The sequence below is a fragment of the Mustela lutreola genome, chromosome 1 (assembly GCF_030435805.1).
Source record: "Mustela lutreola isolate mMusLut2 chromosome 1, mMusLut2.pri, whole genome shotgun sequence".
Lineage (NCBI taxonomy): Eukaryota > Metazoa > Chordata > Mammalia > Carnivora > Mustelidae > Mustela > Mustela lutreola.
The window spans coordinates 230994112-231016116 of NC_081290.1; the positions used below are offsets into that span (position 1 = coordinate 230994112).

Consider the following 22005-nt stretch of genomic DNA (forward strand, 5'->3'; position numbering starts at 1 on the left):
ATTGAGGATGCTGTACTGTTTCTCTGAAGAGTGACATGGAAACCACAAATGGTGAAGATAAGCTGTGGGTCTAGAAGAGGCAAGTGGGCACTCTGCACACCTCCAGGGACCAATTATGGAAATGGTTAAATTTGATTCTTAAAAACAACTCCACAGGCTTTAGCCTATGGCTTTGTGCAAGGGCTGTATTAAACCTGGGTTGCTCTGTGGCAGGTGAGGGCTCAAGAGGCCCTTGGAGCAGCCTGGCCTCAGCCCAGGGCAGGTGCCCAGACATGTGGGAGAGGGACAGTGGGCTCTCCGCAGATGGGAGGCCATGTGCTTGGACTGACTGGACCTGATTTTCAGGCTGGTTTCTTGTGATGCTATCCACCACCCCTCCCTATTCCTAAGGATGGCATCCTGGCCTCTCTGGGTCTTCCAAGCCTGGAAGAGTAAGACTGGGATAAAAAGGTACCTGACTGGCATTTTATTTGAAAGGGGGAAAAAAAGGACCACCCTGTGCATGGTCCATCCCATGAGGTAGGGCAGGACCACGCCAAGAACAATCTCAAGGAATGGAGGTCCCTGAGCCTGGAGAGACATTTGGACCCAGGTGCACTGCCTAATACCAGGAATAGGGGCCCAGGGTGGCAGTTCTGATGGAGGCTTCACCCTAGGCAAGGCAGGGAGAATAGGTAGGGGCTACCCCTGAACAGGGAAGGGATGGGAGTTGGGGAGCCTTGGACTAAGGAGGTCGAGGTTGGTCAAAGGCCCTGGATAACAATGCTTTCGGCAGGAATACACAAAAGGGTTTGTACATCTGGGGAAGCCCGTCGATAGGGAGCCGGTGTCACATGGTCGGGCAGGATGGTGAGGAGGAGACAGCGGCATCACAGTGGCCTCTGGTGCGATGTATTTACAACAGAGCTCAATGTTGGGGAGGGACGGACAGCAGGTTACTAACAGCCAGGAAACACACTGTGAAGAGTGGGAAGAGATGGGAAAACAAATGTGACCATTACTAGCTTTCCCCTCCTCGCCCCTTCTCCTCCAGGAAGCCCAGGACCCTCATGACCACCAAGGCCCTTGCAGATCTGTCCAACCTCTCCATAGCCCCATCCAGGTCTAGACACGGGCTCTGTTCTCTGTGAGCTGGTGATGTGACCAAATGGTCCAGGGGCTTCAAACACTACTAACAAGAAAAACTTCAGTCTTTCCTTTTGTTTTCTGGGGTCCATCAATAATTAGTTGCTTGAGGGGTGGTTTGGCATGAGGGAATCACTTGTGTGGCTCACTGTACCAGGCTCCTGTCATCATTGCCAATGCCTATTCTGCCCTGCCACCTTCACCTCCCAGGTCCTGGCATTCAGAGTCCTCTAACGCAGGAGCAATTTCTTTTCTCCAACATTTCTTCTTTGAATTCCTGAGGGTAGGGAACCAGTTCCCCTGGACTCTCACCAAAATCAGACAGGAGAACTATCCCCCTAGCAGGTTTATGACTCAGTAGGCTCATGGGCGCTCTGGGGTCAGGCATACTGTGGCACAGACCATAAGTTCCCTAAAATGGGGCCAGGACGGTGTGGTTTGGGTAATCTTGTCTCTTCCTCCTCCTCAACAAAGAGTCTGTGTCTCCCTACTCAGAAGAGCTTTCTAGGATGAGAGGTATTTTTCCTTCACACTAGTGTTTCTCAACTGTGAGTGATTTTGTCTCCCTTTAAGCATTTGGTAACATCTGAAGATATTCTTATCACAACTTGTGTGTGTGTATGTGGGAGTGCTACTGGTTTCTAGTGCATAGAGGCTAGGGACGCTGTCAAACAACCTACAATACACAGGACAGGCCCCCATATGTCAACAGTGCTAAGGTTGAAAACCCTGTTCTGGATCTCTACACAGTATCCATGGCCTGCCCAGCCTTCCTCGGCAGCAGAGGAGAAGGCAAACAGAACCCTAAGAGTCTGGAAGAAGATTGAGTCCCATCCTAGCCTCCTCAGAGAAGGAGGCACCTCAGGAAGTGGGAGGACTTCTTTAAGAAGTGGGGTGGAGTGGGGACTAGGCACAATTTAATCTCAGTTCAGCAACAACCCATTGGACCAAAGTACACAGAAACAACCAACCATGGGTTTATAGAAACACATGTGCTGGGCTCTGTGTTGAGGAGGAAGAAGAAAGGCATGGTGACCCAAACCAGGCAGGGGTAAGGAAGAGATATTTACAATGCTGCAAATATCTTTTTGTTGGAGTTGGTCAGCACTGCTGGGCTCCTTAAACCTCTGTTACTTCCTTACCATTGGAATCCACCGATGGGCTCTGCAAACCTGTGCCGGATCAGGAAAGTGGCAACAGCTTCGGCTACCTGGAAAAGGGAGAGAGATTCCAGGCTATATGATGTTTAGCAATGGGGATCAGCTTTGGAGGTCCTGCGGGCTTCTACTGGAAGGTTAGGCTGTATAGTGGACTCATGGATCTTAGAGGTCTGAGAAGCTGAAAGACCTGAGTCCTGGCAGGGCTAGAAGACTCCCCCACCATCCTTGCCAAATACAGCTCCAGAGAAGTCAAGAGGAATGCTGTGAGGGCTTATTTATCCCCTGACACTTACAAAGCATCTTATTCTATAGGAGTGCATATTAACTTCCAACTGTGACCGTAGTTTCAGGAGCAGTTTCTATCCCAATTTTTCCTTCTTCCACATGGCTTTTGGGCTAAGGAGAGGGGTAGAGCTTCAGATCTTAACCATAGCACCCTGGGGTGAAACTATGGGATGCCAGTGGTTCCTCAGTCCATACAAAGAAACCCAAGACCATAGCAGCTGCCAGGAAGAGGTCTGGGGAGATGGTGGAGTTATATCTGAATAGGCACCACAGTAGCTGCTACAGGCAACTCAGCCTGACTCAGAGGCTTGTACTATTTTCTGTGAGACAAAAGGTGACTCTCACAGCTGTCCCTTTATAGTCACAGAGCACCAGACTCACCTTGTCTGGGGCATCCTCATGGACAGCATGGCCACACTGGGGTAGGACCTGCATCTGGAACTTTCCTGGAAAGGAAACAAATCTAGGTGACCTCAGGGACTAAAACGGCCCTCTCCTTACCACCTCTGTGGTCTCAGAGGCCACTTCAGGAGTCCAGTACCTTCCTATCTACTCCCGTCCTTAATAGTCTGAACCCTGTTACCAAGGTTTGAGGGAGATGGTAATATTTGCAGTTACAACCTTGTGCAAATGACTTTCCCTTCATTTTTAACTTTGGCAACTATTTAGCATGCATTTACTTTGAGCCAGCCACAGGAAGGTTCCCGTTTTCAGGGGATTTATAGTCTAGAAGGGGAACACAAAAGACAACATTTTATTTATTTATTATTTTTATTTTTTAAATTTTTATTATTTTTAAAGATTTTTTATTATTTATTTTTTTATTTTATTTTTAAAATTTTATTATTTATTTTTTAAAAGATTTTATTTATTTATTTGACAGAGAGACATAGCAAGAGAGGGAACACAAGTGGGGAAGTGGGAGAGGGAGAAGCAGCCTTCCCACCAGGCAGGGAGCCTGATGCAGGGCTCGATCCCAGGACCCTGGGATCTTGACCTGAGCTGAAGGCAGACACTTAACAACCGAGCCATCCAGACATCCCAAAAGACAACATTTTAATGAAGCATGTAGTTCTTATGATAAAACCGAGCACATGGAACTGGAATAACATAGGAAAGAAGGCTTTGCAATCCAATAAAGACACAGGAAAACTTCCCACACAGAAAAAAAAAAAATAGTCTACACAAAGGAAAGGAGGATGAAATGATTTTTGTTCCTGGAAATAAAAAGTCTGGCACAGAACTCTTGAGAGTTAACAATGAGGCTGGAGAGGAAAGCAGGGGCCATCAAGGGTTTTGTAAGCTACGTTAAGGATTTTGAAATTTATTATTACAATAGTAAGTTACCATTTAAGTGCTCAACCAAATGCCAGACAGTACTAACCACTTTCTCCCACTGCCTTGTAGAACACTGTGGCTCACCATGAATGTGATAGCTATTGAGAGTAAAAAGAGATGACAGATCTCTAAGCAGCAGACTAAAGGAAATGGGACCCACAGCTTCCCCTAAGAGCAGACTCTCAGAGCCTGAAAGGCTCCATTTACAAAACAAGGCAGAATGCTCTGGAAGTCCTTTGGGTCATCACGTTCCAGGATTCCTAACCCAGTTACACAGTGCTTTAAGATTTTCTCAAAATACTCTTCTATCCATTTTTTAAGTTGATTCTCAAATCTACCCCATAAAATTGAACAGGATAAATACTGAATTTCTTTTCTGAGATGATGAGATTAATATCATGGTTAGTGAAGTAATTTGCCCAAGGCTGCTTATTTATTTATTTTTTTAAAGTGTTTATTTATTTGTCTCAGAGAGAGAGAGAGAGCGAGCTAGCACACAAGCAGGCAGAGTGGCAGGTAGAGGCAAAGAGAGAAGCAGGCTCCCTGCCAAGCAAGGAGCCCAATGCAGGACTGGATCCCAGGACCCTGGGATCATGACCTGAGCTGAAAGCAGCGGTTTAAACCACTGAACCACCCAGGCATCCCCCTGCTTATTTAATTAGTAGAGGAACTACGACTATTCTATTCAGTGAGGCCCAGCTCATGCCCTTCCTCTTGCAGTAGTGTGCCCCGGGGGCTCCGGCCTATTCCATCCTAGTCTCTTCTCTGATCCCTCTCTCTCTTTTTTAAAAGGTTTTATTTATTTGAGCAAGAGAGTGAGAGAGAGCATGAGAGGAAAGAAGATCAGAGGGAGAAGTAGACTCTCCGCAGAGTTGGGAGCCCGATGTGGGACTTGATCCCAGGACTCCAGGATCATGACCTGAGCCAAAGGCAGTGGCTTAACCAACTGAACCACATAGGTGCCCTCTCTTTTATCTCTTAATGTACTACGGCTAATATATTTGGATTGAAACACAGAGCAGCTTGTGCCCTGCTTGTTTTGTAAGCTTGTATTTTATGCCACTGGTGCTTGCCTTCCCAGGAGCATGACAACACTTCTGTAAGAACAGAGCCTAATATCAACAGGGACCAGCACAGGACTAGACACTGAGTAAGTGTTAGTAAGTCTTTTTTTTTTTTTTTTTTTTAAAGATTTTATTTATTTATTTGACACACAGAGATCACAGGTAGGCAGAGAGGCAGGCAGGCAGAGAGAGAGGAGGAAGCAGGCTCCCTGCAGAGCAGAGAGCCCGATGTGGGGCTCGATCCCAGGACCCTGGGACCACGACCTGAGCCGAAGGCAGAGGCTTTAACCCACTGAGCCACCCAGGCGCCCCAAGTGTTAGTTAAGTCTTAAATGGATAATTGAGTGAATGACCTGATAACACTTACAATTCCAACCACCCTGGGCTTGATGTCTAGGGATGAATTTTTTGTTTCTCTTTGGAAGAGTGGATATAAAGAATCAGAGAGAATGCACACACACTAACACTAATAACGTGCCTTGTACACATAAAATAATGATTATGGGTAATCCTCACAATTATTCTATGAAGTGGGCATATTTCCAAACCCTTCCCTCTCATCTTACAGAACATTAGGTTCAGACAGCCTAAATTATTTACCCAAGTTGCATCATGAATGAGTGCTAGGTTTCTAGGAATCCATTAACTAATTCAGCAGGTTTAAACAGTGTTGGAAAGACTGTGGTTTGGAATCTATGACAATTTGGCCATTTCCCTTTGTCTTATGGGATGTCCCTCATTCCAGCCATTTACTTTCTATATTCATGGGATGCTCTGGAAGAAAAGGTAGTCTTGGCATAAACCTTACTGGGGAAATGGCAGGGCATCTCATGAGGAATCATGAGTACTTCCTGGATATAATGAAGCCATCATTTGTCAGACTCTTACTTCACATGTATTTTCGCATTTAACCACCATGCAAATGTATTCAGATACAGCATTATTTCTCTTTTACAGATGAAGAAACTCAGGATTAAAGAAGTTCACTCAGGCCACAATTCTAGTAACTGTGACTCAAAGCCAGGACTGTTTGATTCCAAGGCTGGTGACCAACAATGGTTTCAAATGCTATTCCAGTCCAGCTCAACTGCTTTCAGATAGTCTCAGGGGCCATATCTATTCTGCCTGTCTAGCATCAAGCATAGATCTTATATAGAAAAACTGCTTAGGAAAGGTTTGCTTGAACTGAATGTAAGGAAAGATGTCTAAACTCAGAATTACCAACATAAGTGCCATAAAACTCTCACTGCCCCAGTTCAAAATCTTCCTCCAGGCTTCAGATACTATGTAGTTGGAGGAATAGGGTAGGAGTGCCTGGGTCCAGAATGTAATAAATCATTCAGGAGCCTTTGAACAACTGTTGTTTAGAAATATAGCCCCCCCTTTTCTGTGGGGAGCCTGAGGACAGCTCAAAGAACAGTTTGAGACCATAAACACCCAAGTAGATATGTCCAGTAGGTTTTACATATGGGCCAGGTCTGGAGCTCAGGAGAGAGGTATGAGTTGGACATTTAGCTTTGGGAATTATAAGGGTATAAATAAAAGCCATGAGATTGCCCAGAGAGAGTAAGCAGGGGAAAAAAAGGGAGGTCAAGAACAGAATCTGTTTAAGCCTGAAACCTTGACTTGGGAGTTAGCACTTCTTCTTCCCATAACCTAAAAGATACCAATGCCTATTGATTTCATCTTTACCACACCTTTCATCCATACCAAAGCAAGAGCCTCCACAAAATTGGTCCCACAGCCTCCACTTCCATCCGGACAACACACCTGGATCTGTGCACAATATGTTACTTTTCTACTCATTATAATTCATGATCCCTGTGAAGTTGCCATCAACTTTCTCCTTTTATAGACTGAGAAAACTAAAGCTAAGGCAGGTCAAATAACTTGCCTGGGGTCATAAAATAAGTAAGAAAGAAGTACTACTCCCAACCTCAGAGTCTTTGCTTTTGCCACCTCACCATGCTGTCTTCTAAACATAGTTTACATCTTTTTGCATTCCAATCATCCTGGACATTTCTCCTTCCTAAGAATTCCAACAATGATAAAAATACTGATCAGTATTCAGAATATCTCCTACACAATAATTTATATTTATAGGGTACTTTATGGTTTATAATGAACTCTGCCAAGACAGAGCCTCATTTTAGTCCTTACAACCCTGAGATGTAGATGGGAGTTAAGTCCCATTTTTAGATGGAGGAAAAAAACTGAAGCTCAGAAAATGGAAATATTTGGGTCAGGACTGGATATTGATGTCATCAAGTATGGGGTTAACTCTAAAGCTCATGCTCTTTCCATTGCACTTCACCATCTCAGAACATTAATTTCCACATGACTCTGTCCTCAGAGAAGGACCTAGGAACGTAATTTCTTTTCTTTCTTTCTTTCTTTTTTTAAGATTTATTTACTTACTAGAGAGACAGAGAGAGTGTGCATGTGCACACATAAGCATGAGTGGGAGGAAGAGCAGAGTGAGAGACAGAGAGCCCAAGCTGATTCCCCATTAAGCATGGAGCCCAACATGGAGCTCAACCTCACGACCCTGAGATCACGAACTGAACTGAAATCACAAGTGGGACGCTTAATTGACTGAGTCATCCAGGCATCCCTGGACATAATTTCTTGATTACTTACCTTGCATTTGGCCAATAGTCAGATCCTTATCCAATCTATCAACACCTAGAACAAAACAGGAGAATCCAGAAGTAGTTTACTAGAAAAGTTTGTAGGAAACAGGTTTTGCTGTTCAAGTATGAAGTAACAATTGTTACAAAGTTGTAAACATGATGACACTCTCAATTCACATTAATCCCAATCCTAACTCCTTAAGGGTATATAGTCACCACATGAAACTTTCCAGAATGAGAGTCCCCTGCAATCTTTTTGGTCACTTAAACTGATTAATGAAAATAAGGTTTTACTTTTTAAAATTTCCATTATACTCGGAATATCTTTACACCACTCTGGAGAACTTGAACTTAACCAGGGATTGATGGCAGGCCAGAATTAAGTTACTCCAGATGGATGCTTTTGCTTAGTTAAGTTTAGGGATTTGGTGTGGAGAGGAGAGGAATACAAATGAGTGAGCATGGTACTTTATTTGGAAGCTACTACCCATGTATGAGTAGTTTTGTTTTTTTGTTTTTCAGATTTTATTTATTTATTTGAGAGAGAGTGAGCAAGTGACCATAGGGGAGGAGGACGGGCAGAGGCAGAGGAAGAAGCAGACTCCCTATGGTGTTTAATCCCAGGACTCCCCGATATCATGATTGGAGCTAAGGGCAGACGCTTAACTGAATGAGCCACCCAGGTGCCCCATGTGGTGAGTAGTTTTAACAAGGACCTACTCAGAAGATAATATACCTACACTGCTATGGACTGAACTATATCCTTCCCGTCATTCATATGCTGAAGGCCTATTCCACAATGTGACCACATTTGCAGATATGGAAATAATTAAGATTAAATGGGGTCATATGTGTAGGGTCTTCATATGACAGGATTAGTGTCCTTTTAAGAATAAACACCAGAGAGTTTGCTTTCACTCTCTCTGCTGCCACGTAAGGACACAGTGAGAGGGCAGTTGTCTGCAAGCCAGTAAGAAAGCTCCCACCAGAACTTGACTGTGCCGATACCCTGCTCTCAGACGTCCAGCCTCCAGAACTGTGAGAAAATGAATTTGTTGTTTAAGCACCCAATTTATAATATTTTGTTATGGCAGCCTGGCTAATACACACACATGCACACTTACCAGCCAAGAGCAGCAATTTAGGAATAGGACAACTAAGGAAGAGATTGGATAAGCCTCGGAACCAGCCATCCCAGTATTTTTCTGTTTTTGCCAGTTCAATCCTCCAAGTATATGGATGGTCTTTCTTGGTCTGGAGGAAAAGAGCAAGTTCTGAGTCTCTGAGGGCAACCCTTGGAGGAATAGGACAAAAACTAGGTCCCTAGGAAAAGGAAAGGGAAGGAAACTAGCACTTACTAAGGTGCTACTAGGTCCCAGACATTTTCATATTCACTTAATCATTGAAACAACTTTGTGATACAGGTTATTGTTGTAATTTCCATGTTTAGATAACTAGAAGTTTACTTTTTACTTCTATTAATTTCAGTGAACTTTGAACTTTCTTAAGATCACAAAGCCAGTAAATCTTATTAATTTCAGTGAACTTTGAACTTTCTTAAGATCACAAAGCCAGTAAATCGTAAGAGACTTAGTTTCTCTTATATCCATTTGACAAAAAGAATATATCCATCAAAAGGATAATTACAAAAAGCACAGTACAGTATAAAAAAATATACATACTTATGATATAATATTAAAAGAAAGAATAATATTAAAAGAAAGAAGAGTATAACATGCCATCCACGCAAGGATTACTACTGGATAAATGTGGTACACATAGGGAAAGAACTGGAAGGGAAAACTGAAAATACGTTGATTTGTTGGCAGAGCATTTTTTCTTATGTTCTGATAATGGTATGTTCCTGCAATAGTAATCTGAAAAAGGAAATCTGGCACAAATATTACAAAATGTATTTGTTAAATCCCTATATATACTAGACAGGCACAGAGTATGTACTCATCAAATACAAGATGAACAAATAAATGATTCTCTATAGTTTTCTGCATCACTGAAAATTTTAAATATTATAACTGAAATAAATAATTGGGATCCTGCAGTAGCCACAATATGAAAATCTGGAAGTGAACATGAGATAGCAACATATTGTGTTAGAGAGCACTGGATGGATGTCCATACTAGCCCAAGTGATCTACAGATCCTTATCATAACAATCCTTATCAAAATCCAAATGACATTCTTGCAAAATAGAAAAATTCATAAAAAATTCATATAGAATCTCAAGGGACACCAAATAGCAAAACAATTTTTTTTAAAAGAATAAAATTGGAAGACACATGCTTCTAATTTCAAAACATATTATAAAGCTACAGTAATCAAAACAGTATGGTACTGTTATAAAGACAGAGACCAATGGAATACACAAGAGAACCCAGAAATAAACAACAAGGGTCCAAGATGACTCAATGGAGAAAGAACAGTCTTTTCAGCAAATGGTGTTGGAAAAACTGGATATCCACATGCAAAGAATGAAGCTGGACAATACACAAATTTAACTCAAATGGGTTAAAGACCTAATTATATTAAGACCCAAAACTGTAAAACTTCTAGAAGATAACAGAGGAAAGCATCATATAGCTTTTCATGACATTGAATTTGACAATGATTTTTTTGGCTATGACACCAAAAGAAAAGGCAACAAAAGCAAAAATAGATAAATGGACTACACTAAACATAAAAACTTCTGTGCCTCAAAGAACACAATCAACAGAGTGACAAGACGTTGTACAGAATGGGAGAAAATATCTGCAAATCATATCTATGATAAGGGGTTAATATTCAGAATATATAAAGAATTCCTACTATTCAGTAACAAAAAAATGAAACGACCTGATTAAAAAATGGGCAATGGACTTGAGGAGACATTTCTCCAAAGAGGATATACAAATGGCCAATAAGTACATGAAAAGAAACTCAACAACACTATTAGGGAAATGCAAATCAAAACCACAATGAGATATCACTTTATACCCATTAGGATGGCTATTTTCAAAAAAGACAAAATAACAAGCATTGGCAAAGATGTGGAGAAATTAGAACATTTGGGGCACTGTAGGTGGGATTACACAATGATATAATCACTATGAAGACAGCATGGCAGTTATTCAAAAATTAAAAGTAAAACTATCATATGATCCAGCAATCTTATTTCTGGGTATACAGCCAGAAGTGAAAGCAGGGTCTTGAGGAGGAGATATTTGCAGACCCATGTTCATGAGCATCATTATTCACAACAGTCAAGAGAAGTAAGCAGTATCTATCGATGGATGAATGGATAAACAAAATGTGCTATATACATATTATTTAGCCTTAAAGAAGGAAATCCTGTCACATGCTACAACAGAGAGGAAACTTGAGACATTGTGTTAACTAAAATAAACCAGTCACAAAAAGACAAACACTGGTTCTACTTCTATGAGGTATCTAATGTAGTGGAATTCATAGAAAGTAAAATGGCAGGAATGGGAGGAAAGGGAAATTGTTTAATGAGTACAGAGTTTTAGATTGAAATGAAAAAGCTCTGGAGATGTTTTACCACAATACAAACGATACTTAACTGTACACTTAAAAATGAGTAAGGTGGTAAATTTTGTTATGTGTTTTTTACCAAAATAAAAAAAAAAAGAAAAAGAAAGAAAAAGATCACTGGACGGATATTCAGGAAACTTGCATCTTCCCAGTCTCAATAAACAATGCATGTGCAACACAATTAACAAGCCACTTCTAGTAGATTCCACTATCAGAGACAGGAAGACCCTCCTAAATGTACACTGTACTTGATAAGCAAATGACTAATTTAAGGTAAGGGAACTTCCAAGGATAATAATATTACAAAAAGAAATTTTAAAAGAGGAGTTCAAGTCTTAAAAAATGTAAAAACGAAGAAAAAAAAGCCTGGATAGAATTAGAGTTGCTCCTGTATTTACGGTGATAATACTATATCCTTTCTCTGGAGAGCTGGATCATGAAGTTAATTTAGTTTAGATCCCTTCCTCTGACAAATGGTAATAAAACAGAACAATGTAAGAAACAAAACAGATGAATATGGGGGAAAGAAAGAGAGGCAAACCATAAAATACTCTTAACTATAGAGAACAAACAGGGTTGCTGGAGGGATGGGTCAAATGGATGAAAGAGATTAAGGAGGACACCTGTGATGAGCATGGGGTATTGTTTATAAGTGACAAATCACTAAATTCTACCCCTGGAACTAGTATTACACTGTATGTTAACTGAAATTTAGATAAAAACTTGAAAAAAGAAAACTAAACAACAACAACAGATCAAGGTAATGAGATCTAACTGTTGGATAGGAGAAGCAGAAAGCTAGCTACCAATCATCCTGAGATGTTCATGTGGGTAGGATATGGTTCTCCACACAAGGGCATCAACCACAGTCTTTGCACTATTCCCAACACCTCACTTGAAAAACATTTAAAAAGATAGGTTTCGTCCAGAGAGGGAGACAAACCTTAAGAAACTCTCGGTCTCAGGAAACAAACTGAGGGTTGCTGGAGTGGAGGGTATGGGAGGGATGGGGTGGCTGGGTAATGGACACTGGGGAGGGTCTGTGCTATGGTGAGTGCTGTGAATTGTGTAAGACTGATGATTCACAGACCTGTACCCCTGAAACAAATCATACATTCTATGTTAATAGGAAAATGAAATAAGATAAAAAATAAAAACACAGGTTTTTGTGTTAGTCAGACTTGATTTAATGCAAATTCCAGCTCCATCGTCAGCTAATAAACTGTGGATCCCTTGGGAAAGTTACCTAACTTCTTTAAGCCTGTTTTCTTAGTTATAAGGAGCACAACATAAAATCTCAAAGGATTATTGTAAGGATGAACTAAAGATATTCACATACGTAAAACAACAGGAACATGGTCTGGCACATAAAAGTAAGAACCAAAATAAAAATCTTTTTTTTTAAAGATTTTATTTATTTGACAGAGAGAGAGACATTGAGAGAGGAATAGAAGCGGAGGAGCAGGAGAGGGAGAAACAGGCTTCCAGCTGAGCAGGAAGCCTGATGTGGGGCCCAATCCCAGGACCTTGGTATCATGTCCTGAGCCGAAGGCAGATGTTTAACGACTGAGCCACCCAGCTGCCTGCCAAAATAAAAATCTTAAGAATACACGATTTCTATAATCTTGAAAAAGAAGAGCAAAGCTGGAGGACTTACACTTCCTGATTTCAAAACTTGCTATGAAGCAACAATAATGTAGACAGTGGCACTTGCATAATGATAAGACATATTTTGGCAAAACAGAATTGAAAGTCCAGAGATAAACTCTGGCATTTATGGTCATTTGATTTCCAAAAAGGAATACAAGATAATTACATGGGAAAGTGGGGTTTTAGCAACAAATGGTCTTGGGACAGCTGGACATCCACATGCAAAAGAATGAAGTTACATCTCCTACCCTCGTACTATACACAAAAATTAACTCAAAATGGATCATAGACCTAAATATAAGAGCTAAAACTAGAAACTAAAACTAGAAACCTAAATATAAGAGCTAAAACTAGAAAATATTTGCAATGAGGGACTTGTATCTAGAATATACAAGAATTCTTATAATTCAGAAATAAAAAGACAAAACACCCTCTTGCAAAATGGGCACAGTATCTGAATATATATTTCTCCAGAGAAGAAATGGGCAAGAAGCCCATGAAAAGATGTTCAACGTTAACAGTCATCAGGAAAATGTAAATCAAAACCACAATGAGATACCACTTCATACCCATTAGGATATAATCAAATCAAATCATTAGGATATAATAAAAAAGAGAGACAATATTACAAATGCTAACAAAGTTGCAGAAAAATGGAACACTCAAGACACTGGTAGTGGGGTGGGCGCCTGGGTGGCTCAGTGGGTTAAGCCGCTGCCTTCGGCTCAGGTCATGATCTCAGGGTCCTGGGATCGAGTCCCACATCGGGCTCTCTGCTCAGCAGTGAGCCTGCTTCCTCCTCTCTCTCTCTGCCTGCCTCTCTGCCTACTTGTGATCTCTCTCTGTCAAATAAATAAATAAAAATCTTAAAAAAAAAAAAAAAAAAGACACTGGTAGTGGGAATATAAAATGTTACAGGCACTTTGGAAAATAGTCTGGCTATTTCTCAAATGATTAAACACAGAAATAGCATCCAGCAATCCACTGGTTGGTGCATACCCAAGAAAAATAAAAACCTATGCCCACACAGAAACTTGTACACAAATGTTTGGACAAGCAATATTCATAACAGACAAAAAGTGAAAACAATCCAAATGTCCAATGACTGATTAATGGATAAAAAAAAAGTGGTTTATCCATACAAAGGAATATTACTCAGCCACAAATAGGAATAAAGCACTGATACATGGTATAATAAGGATGAATCTTGAAAACATTATGGTAAGGTAAAAGAAACCAGCCACAGGACTGTATATTCATTTATATTAAATGTCCAGATTAGGCAATTCTACAGAGACGGAAAGATTAGTGGATGCCTAGGGCTGACGTTGGGGAGAAATGGGAGTGACTGCAAACAGGTACAGCATTTTTTTTTTTTAAGATTTTATTTATTTATTTGAGAGAGAGGCAGTGAGAGAGAGCATGAGCGAGGAGAAGGTCAGAGAGAGAGAGTAGCAGACTCCCTGTGGAGCGGGGAGCCCAATGCGGGACTCGATCCCAGGACTCCAGGATCATGACCTGAGCTGAAGGCAGTTGTCCAACCAACTGAGCCACCCAGGCATCCCCAGGTACAGCATTTTTTTAAAAAAAGTGATGTAAATGTCCTTTTTTTTTTTTTTTTAAAGTTTTATTTATTTGACAGAGAGATAGAAGGCACAAGTAGGAAGAGGGGCAGGCAGAGCGAGAGGGAGAAGCAGGCTCTCTCCACCAAGCAGGAAGCTCGATGCAGGGCTCAATCCCAGGACCTTGGGATGATGACCTGAGCTGAAAGCAGCCACTTAACCGACTGAGCCACCCAGGAGCCCCGATGTATATGTTCTAAAATAAGATTGTTATGATGGTTACACAAGTCTGTGAATCTACTAACAACCAGTGAATTGTATACTTTGGATGAGTTACCTTTCAATAAAGCAGTTTTAAAAAAGGATATTTATGCATAAAGGAATACCTCCTGGACAACTGAAGTTTATTCCCTTAAGGACCAAAGATTAAAGTTTCCCTCTTCTGTATTTTAATCATATTGTATTAGATATCACCCCTCACTGCCAATGTGTATCTTGTCTTTTTTTTTTTTTTTTTATCTTGTCTTTTTTTACACGGCGAAATGGATGCAACAGAACTCTTGTGTATGTCTCAGGATCATTTCAAATACCACTTTTCATATTAGTTAAAACACAGAAATCCCCTAAGGGCTAATGGGCTCTACGTGGCTCCTGGCTACCATGCTTTAGAAGCTGTGACTGTTCTTGTTGTTGTAGTTGTTAAGTTTAATTTATATTATTAATATTTTCTGTCATTTTAGTTATTTTTTTTTACTGAGATATAATCACCATATAACACTGTGTTGGTTTAAGGTGTACAATGTGTTGACTTGACACATTTATATACTGCGATATGCAACACCATAGTGATTGCTAACACCTCTATCATACCACAGAATTATAAATTCTTTTGTACTAGAATAATTAAGACCTAGTCTCTTAGCAACATTGAAGTTTATAATACGGTATTGTTGCCTATAATTATTATGCTGTGCATTAGATCTCCAGGATCTGTTTATCTACTAGTTATAAGAAGTAGTTTGTGTTGTTTGGGGTTTATGTCCTTCCTCAAGGGCAGACTGTTTTAGCTGTACGCCTTATTGCCTCATGTGTTTCAGTCTGACCTTCTAACAAAACTGCTGGAGTTTACTAAACTCCATATAACTGGGCGTATAAAATAATTACAAAGGAAAAATGAGCTGGAATTAAAAACCAAAGGATCTGGATGTGTTTTAGCACCAACATTTATAAGGTGTTCATAGGCAAGAATCTGTACCTCAGTTGTAAAACAGTGATAATATCTACAATACAGTTAAAATGAGAACTAGGGATGATAAATGTGATTTACTTAGTATAGCTCCCAGCACATAAAAGGCAAAAAGAAATTAGCAGTTTGTATCAGAGTCTCAGATCTACTAAATATTAATTACTTGATTACTTTGGAAACGTCTCTTCTCTCTATCTCTGTGTCTCAGTTTCTACACTGTTATCATGGGAGAGATCTCACCTCACCGAGTGTAGGAAATTAATCATGCACTGTTTATATTTTTGTAAATTCCAAAGAGGTACAAACAATTATTTATTGATCTTAAGGATGACAAAAGATCATCGTTAAATGAAAAAATCTGTTTTTAAAAAATGTACAGTTGATGCTTAAACAATATAGGTTTGGACTGTGCAGGTCCACTTATATGTGGATTTGGAAACAGTACAGTACTACAAATTTATTTTCTCCTCTTCATGATTTTCTCAAGAACATTTCTTTTTGTCTAGCTACTTTAAAGAGTACAGTATTTAATAAATATAAATAAACAAATTATATATTAATCACTATTTATATTATTGGCAAGGCTTCTGGTCAACAGTAGGCTATTAGTGATTATGTTTTTAGGGAGCCAAAAGTTATAGTTGTTTGGTTTTTTTTCTTGACAGAGAGAGAGCACATGTGTGGGGTGGGGGTGTGCATAGAGGGGCAGAAGGAGAAGGATAGAAACCATTTTAGGCAGACTCATGACCAGTGTGAGGCCCCACCAGTGGCTCAATTTCATGACCCTAAGATTGTGACCTGAGGTGAAATCAAGAGTCAGATGTTTACCTATCTGAGCCACCCAGGCACCCCAAAAGTTATAGTTGGATTTTTGACGGTGTTGGGGGATCAGTGACCCTACCCCCCATATTGTTCAGGACTCAATTGTCCTCTCCTCCTTGCTAATAGTAGCATCTCCAAACATAAGGGACTCTGGGGTATACACTGAATCCATTACTTGCCATTAGTAAGGTATTTATAATCCATCCCCAAAAGTCTGCTCCTCAGGCTCACTAACCATTTCAAGAAAAAAAAATCCTTTCCCACTACTATCCTCAAATCAAGTGTTCAATAAGAAGTCACACAACACTTGCTACACACACACACCCAAGCTAAATGCTGAGGGGAATTCATATAGAACATTAGTTCCTGTGCTCAAAATACAGAGGTTACTTTGTTGGGAGACAACACTTGCACATTAGAGGACACTGAATCTGCATTCTAGGGATGACTACAGGAGACCATAGTATCTCTGAATGGGGTTTATGAAAAATAATTCTATGACTTAGCCACAACTTTATTTATTTAAAAAAAAAGATTAAATTTTTAATTTATTTGACAGGCAGAGATCACAAGTAGGCAGAGAGGCAAGTAGAGAGAGAGAGAGGGAAGCAGTCTCCCCGCTGATCAGAAAACCCGATGCGGGGCTCGATTCCAGGACCCCGAGATCATGACCTGAGCTGAAGGCAGTAGCCTAACCCACTAAGCCACCCAGGCACCCTTAGCCACAACTTTAAAACAGAAAGTGCTAAGTTATGTCAGGGACCCTGGCTGGCTCAGTTGGTAGAGCACCCAACTCCTGATCTCAGGATCATGAGTTTGAGCCCCACATCAGGTATACAGATTACTTAAACTTATTTAAACAAATAAACAACCCAAAAAGTACTAAGTTATGTCATACAGATCTTCAGTGGTATATTGGAGAAGGACTGATAGAAAATGAGGTCAGAAAACTTCCCCAAAGAAATACACTTTGAAAGATGAGTAAGATCTGATGGACTTAGCATAGACTAGTGGGAAATCAGATTTTCTCAAGAGATAAACCATAGGAACAGAAATATATATATATTTTTAATATTTTATTTATTTGTCAGAGAGAGAGGGAGAGAGAGCGAGCACAGGCGGACAGAATAGCAGACAGAGGCAGAGGGAGAAGCAGGCTCCCTGCCAAGCAAGGAGCCCGATGTGGGACTCAATCCCAGGATGCTGGGATCATGACCTGAGCCGAAGGCAGCGGCTTAACCCACTGAGCCACCCAGGCGTCCCAGGAACAGAAATATTAAGGTGAGAAAGAATCTGATGAGAGAGCAGTCTTTTTGAGTGTAAGGTATATAAATTTTATGTTCCAATTTGTTAAAGTTATCTACAAGTGCCTTATATCTTATTGTTAACCTAAATAGCTATTATGATAACTTCTTCACCACCTAAAATATCTAGGGGTGAACAAAAAGAATATGTCACCCCCCCTTTCCCACCCCCACACACTCTAAACCTTCATTGCCCCAACCTTCCAAGAATGCCAGCTTTTACTCACCTCCATGTCATCTTCCTTTTTCCTCTTGTTTACGGACTCACTTCCTTCTTCGTCTTCTTCCTCTTCCTCTATGATTCCTTCCACTATAGATTTTGAGCCTTCTGGACTTGTAATTCCTTCACACCTAGGTGGTTTGTTTGTTTGTTTTTAAGTGCTATCATACATCTTTCTTTTATACACAAATTATCTCAGAGATACAGGTTCTTATAGGCTTTTATAATCAAATGTCAGTTAAAACTTAATGCTTTGGGGAGAAGGAGGATGTAAACAATGTGCATTTTAAAGTGTGTGAAAATAGACCAGGGCTGTGGAAAGTCATGGCCACGGAAGGTATGACTATATTCCAAGAGCTAGTTTTCCATTCTTACACCAATACTAACCCATAGAAGGGAGTAATCATTTCCTGTGGCATGGTGACCAGAGTTTTATTGACATTATCTTGTAAAAAAATTTCTTAACGATTCTACGAAGTCGCCTTGAAAAATAAAAAAAAAAAAAATTGTCCAAGATTCCCTGGCTCATTAGTAGATGAGGCTGGAAGGCAAATCCAAGCTGAACTAACTTCAAAGCATGTACCCTGTTTACAGTAGAGCAAGGCTATGCTATTTAAGCACAGTAAAAGGCCCCAACTTTCAATTAGCTGATAGAAACTGACAATTAAATAACCATCGCCAGCTGAACCTTGAGGCTTAGAATATCTGATCCAACCAATTGCTATTATTGTTTCTCCTCTAAAAAACAATCTTTCTTTATTATATAGTTAGGTAGAAAAATCAGTATTATATGAACAGCTGATACTATAATTCCTTTTAGAAAGAACTTGTTGGAAAAAATACACTGACAATATTAAAGGCAAAAATCCCAAGCGCCTAGGTAGCAGCCAGTACTAAGGTCTGTTCTCCACGATAAAGAAGAATTTGCTATTTTGCCCTTGAAAGGGAGAGAGAAGGGAGGAGAGGAGAGAGAACAAGCAGGATAAAAAGGGACTGGGATAAATTGAAGGGTCACTGAAACTTCAGTGGTGGATTTTTAACAGTGGTAACTTCTCCTTCCTTGTCTCCTCTATCGATCTCAGTAAAGTGTCAAAATGTGTTCTATGGGACTTGAGATGTCAAGTTTCATAACTAGGGTTATGAAGTTTCATAACTAGGGTTAAGGTAATATAACAAAGAACATGTGCTTTGGATTTCCACAGCTATGGATTAGGAGGTTCAAGAGATTTCGAGATCTCTTGATCTTCAAGAGATCAAAAAGGGCAGGAAGGTTCTATCTGGTATGTATATGACAACTAAAGCACACACTATATACACAAGTTTACATATTAAGAGAAGACACCACTTAAATTTACATATTAGGTAAAATTTTAAAATCGCTGAACTACCTGAATATAAGTCATATAACTTCCTCACAAAATGCTTTCCCACTACTTAAACAAATCTAATTTCAAAATATTCAGGCATTAAAAAGTGGGCATCCCACAGCTTATTTAAAGACTGCATTGTGTCTACTAGGTATTGCTACTTGAATTGTACTTTCAGGCCTAAAGTCTATTAAACAGGCCTTGAAGTCAAATACACAGGAGACAGAATCTGAGCTCTGTGACTCACTAGCTGTGTGATCCTGGGGAAGCCACTTTACCTTTCTGAACTTCCATTTTCTCACCTACAAAATAATATTTGTCTTAAAGAGGTATCGTAAAGATTAAATGAGATGGTGCAAATGAATCAATGAATCTATGTAATGATCATTAATGGCTACCAACGCTGCAGAAAAGAGACAACCATAAATTACATGCTTCCTAATGGCAGTACCTATTCTTACAAACAAATAAAAAGCCAAAATAACAACAAACAAATCTGAACTTGATCAAATTTCTGAATCTAACTAATAATTTATAGACAATACAGTGAAGAGAGGAACATATTAAATTACACCTTCAGGAATCAATCAGAAAATCCAGATTGTGGGAAATTCTACGGGGCAAAGAACCAGGTCTCTTCAACAATAAATTACAAGGGAAAAAAAAAAATGAGACAAAAGTAGAAACTATAAAAGATAAAAGATACTTAAGAGATATATTCTCCCTCCAATTAGTATATATCTACCTTACTGTAATTCTGATTTGATCTAAAAAATATAATCAGTGAGACAATTAGAAATGTGAATACTGAATGGACACTTGATGATATTAAGGAACTATTAAATTTTTTACGTGTAATAATGGTATTGTGATTGGTTTTAAAGTGTCCTTACCATTTAGGGTATCCTCAAATCTTGGAATTTATTTCAAAATATTTTGTAATTAGGGGACAATAAAGGAGCACAGATGAAACAAGACTGGCCATGAGTCAGTAACTGTTGAAAACAGGCAATGTGTATATTGGGGTTCATTGTGTTATTCTACTTATACATGTTTAAAAATTTCCATAATATAAGATTTTTAAAATGAGAGCATGTATATAAAATACCTGGTACAGTATAAAATATATATACAGTATAAAATAGCTGGTACAGTGCCGTGCCTGGCAAATAGCAGGCATTCAGTAATGCCATTATCATTTTCATCAACTCTCATGCTCTTGTTCTGCTGGGCAACATTTTCTCAATTCATCTAAAGTTTATTTTGTAACCACATAGCAATACTCAAGACTCATGTAACCCTATCCAAGAAGATCAGCTGGGCTAAAGTAATCTTTTTTTTTTTTAAGATTTTATTTATTTGACAGACAGAGGTCACAAGAGAGGCAGGCAGGGGTGGGGGGTAGGAAGCAGGCTCCTTGCTGAGCAGAGAGCCCGATGCAGGGCTAGATCCCAGGACCCTGGGATCATGACCTGAGCTGAAGGCAGAGGCTTTTAACTCACTGAGCCACCCAGGTGCCCCAAAGGCTAAAGTAATCTTAGCTTAGCCTTAGAATCTGGCTTTCACTTAGGCTACACTAAAACTTTTATAGTGTGATTTCCTTACAATCAGGTTTGGCTAAGAAGGAGACTGTTACCAGAATAAAGCCATAGCTTCCAACACTAGAGAAGACACTTAATTTTTAATCTCCATTCTCTGGGATTCTTCACCTTTTAAGACCCAGAGTTGCAATAAAGAGGTAATCCTGTATCATATAGGCTTTGGGATTTCTTTAAAAAAAAAAAAGAAAGAAAGAAATAGAAAAGAAAAGCTATGAGGCTAGTTCAATTGAACTCATTTGCAAAAATTATCTAGAATTGGGGGTATAGCTCAAGGGTAGAGCATTTGACTGCAAAGGCATTCAGGATGGTAGGACAGGTGTATAACAAAAAGCAATCTGTAATTCCCTCACCATGTTTCAGTCTCTAACCAGCCCAACAGGGAAAAATAAGACCTACTGTTTGACTTGGCCAACCATTGAGACACGGGCTGACTCCAAATTTCGAATCTGACCACTCTTCACGCTAGAAAAGTGAGAAGGGAGAAAGAAAGTTACTCAGTATCCACCTTATCATGTTATAGGGTCAAATGAATAATTTTGCAGATTCTGTGGAACCTCTATAAAGTTGTGTTTACCAATACAGCTTATATAGAGATTACCACTACTTCCTACCTGGTTATTATGGCTATAAGCCAACGAGTAAAAATTAAGTAAAGACATTCAAGCAATTTCCATTCTGCAAACATTTACCAGGAGGGTACTATGTGTCAGGCCTGTGCTTAAGAAACACCCAATTCAAACAGGGAGAAAGAAACAGATAGTTTTAATATAATAAATGCAAGGTTCAAAGGAATCACTTTATTCTGAATAAAGAGGTTAAACAAAGTTCCCTAAATGTCCTGCCTAAACCAAGGAGAAAAGAAATTAGGCAGAAGATAAAAGAAGGTGGTCAGGGCAATATAGGCAGAGGGCACATTGCGAACAAAGGTACTGTGATGTGGACAAGTCAACATGATGAGGATTTTAGAGGACAGAGTGCAAAGAGAAGCAGGGGAAAGCAAAATGGGAGTGTGAGTGGGAGAAAGGGATAGGTGGGTAAGGACAAGCTCCTAGAGGACCTTGCATGTCATGATACAGAGT

General features: G+C 39.8%; 1 protein-coding gene across 3 annotated transcripts in view; it reads right to left on the reverse strand.

Moving 5' to 3' along the window:
* Positions 1 to 269: 269 nt before the first annotated feature.
* PPME1 (protein phosphatase methylesterase 1) overlaps positions 270 to 22005 on the reverse strand; it is a 63956-nt gene continuing 42220 nt past the window's right edge. For all 3 annotated transcript variants that reach the window (XM_059132901.1, XM_059132910.1, XM_059132893.1), the window contains 7 exons: positions 21323 to 21388; positions 17966 to 18089; positions 8730 to 8859; positions 7613 to 7657; positions 2952 to 3016; positions 2268 to 2335; positions 270 to 957 (listed from right to left, as the gene is read on the reverse strand). In XM_059132901.1, coding sequence (XP_058988884.1) covers positions 939 to 957; positions 2268 to 2335; positions 2952 to 3016; positions 7613 to 7657; positions 8730 to 8859; positions 17966 to 18089; positions 21323 to 21388 — 517 coding nt within the window. In that variant the 3' untranslated portion in view covers positions 270 to 938. The remainder of the gene's footprint in view (positions 958 to 2267; positions 2336 to 2951; positions 3017 to 7612; positions 7658 to 8729; positions 8860 to 17965; positions 18090 to 21322; positions 21389 to 22005) is intronic.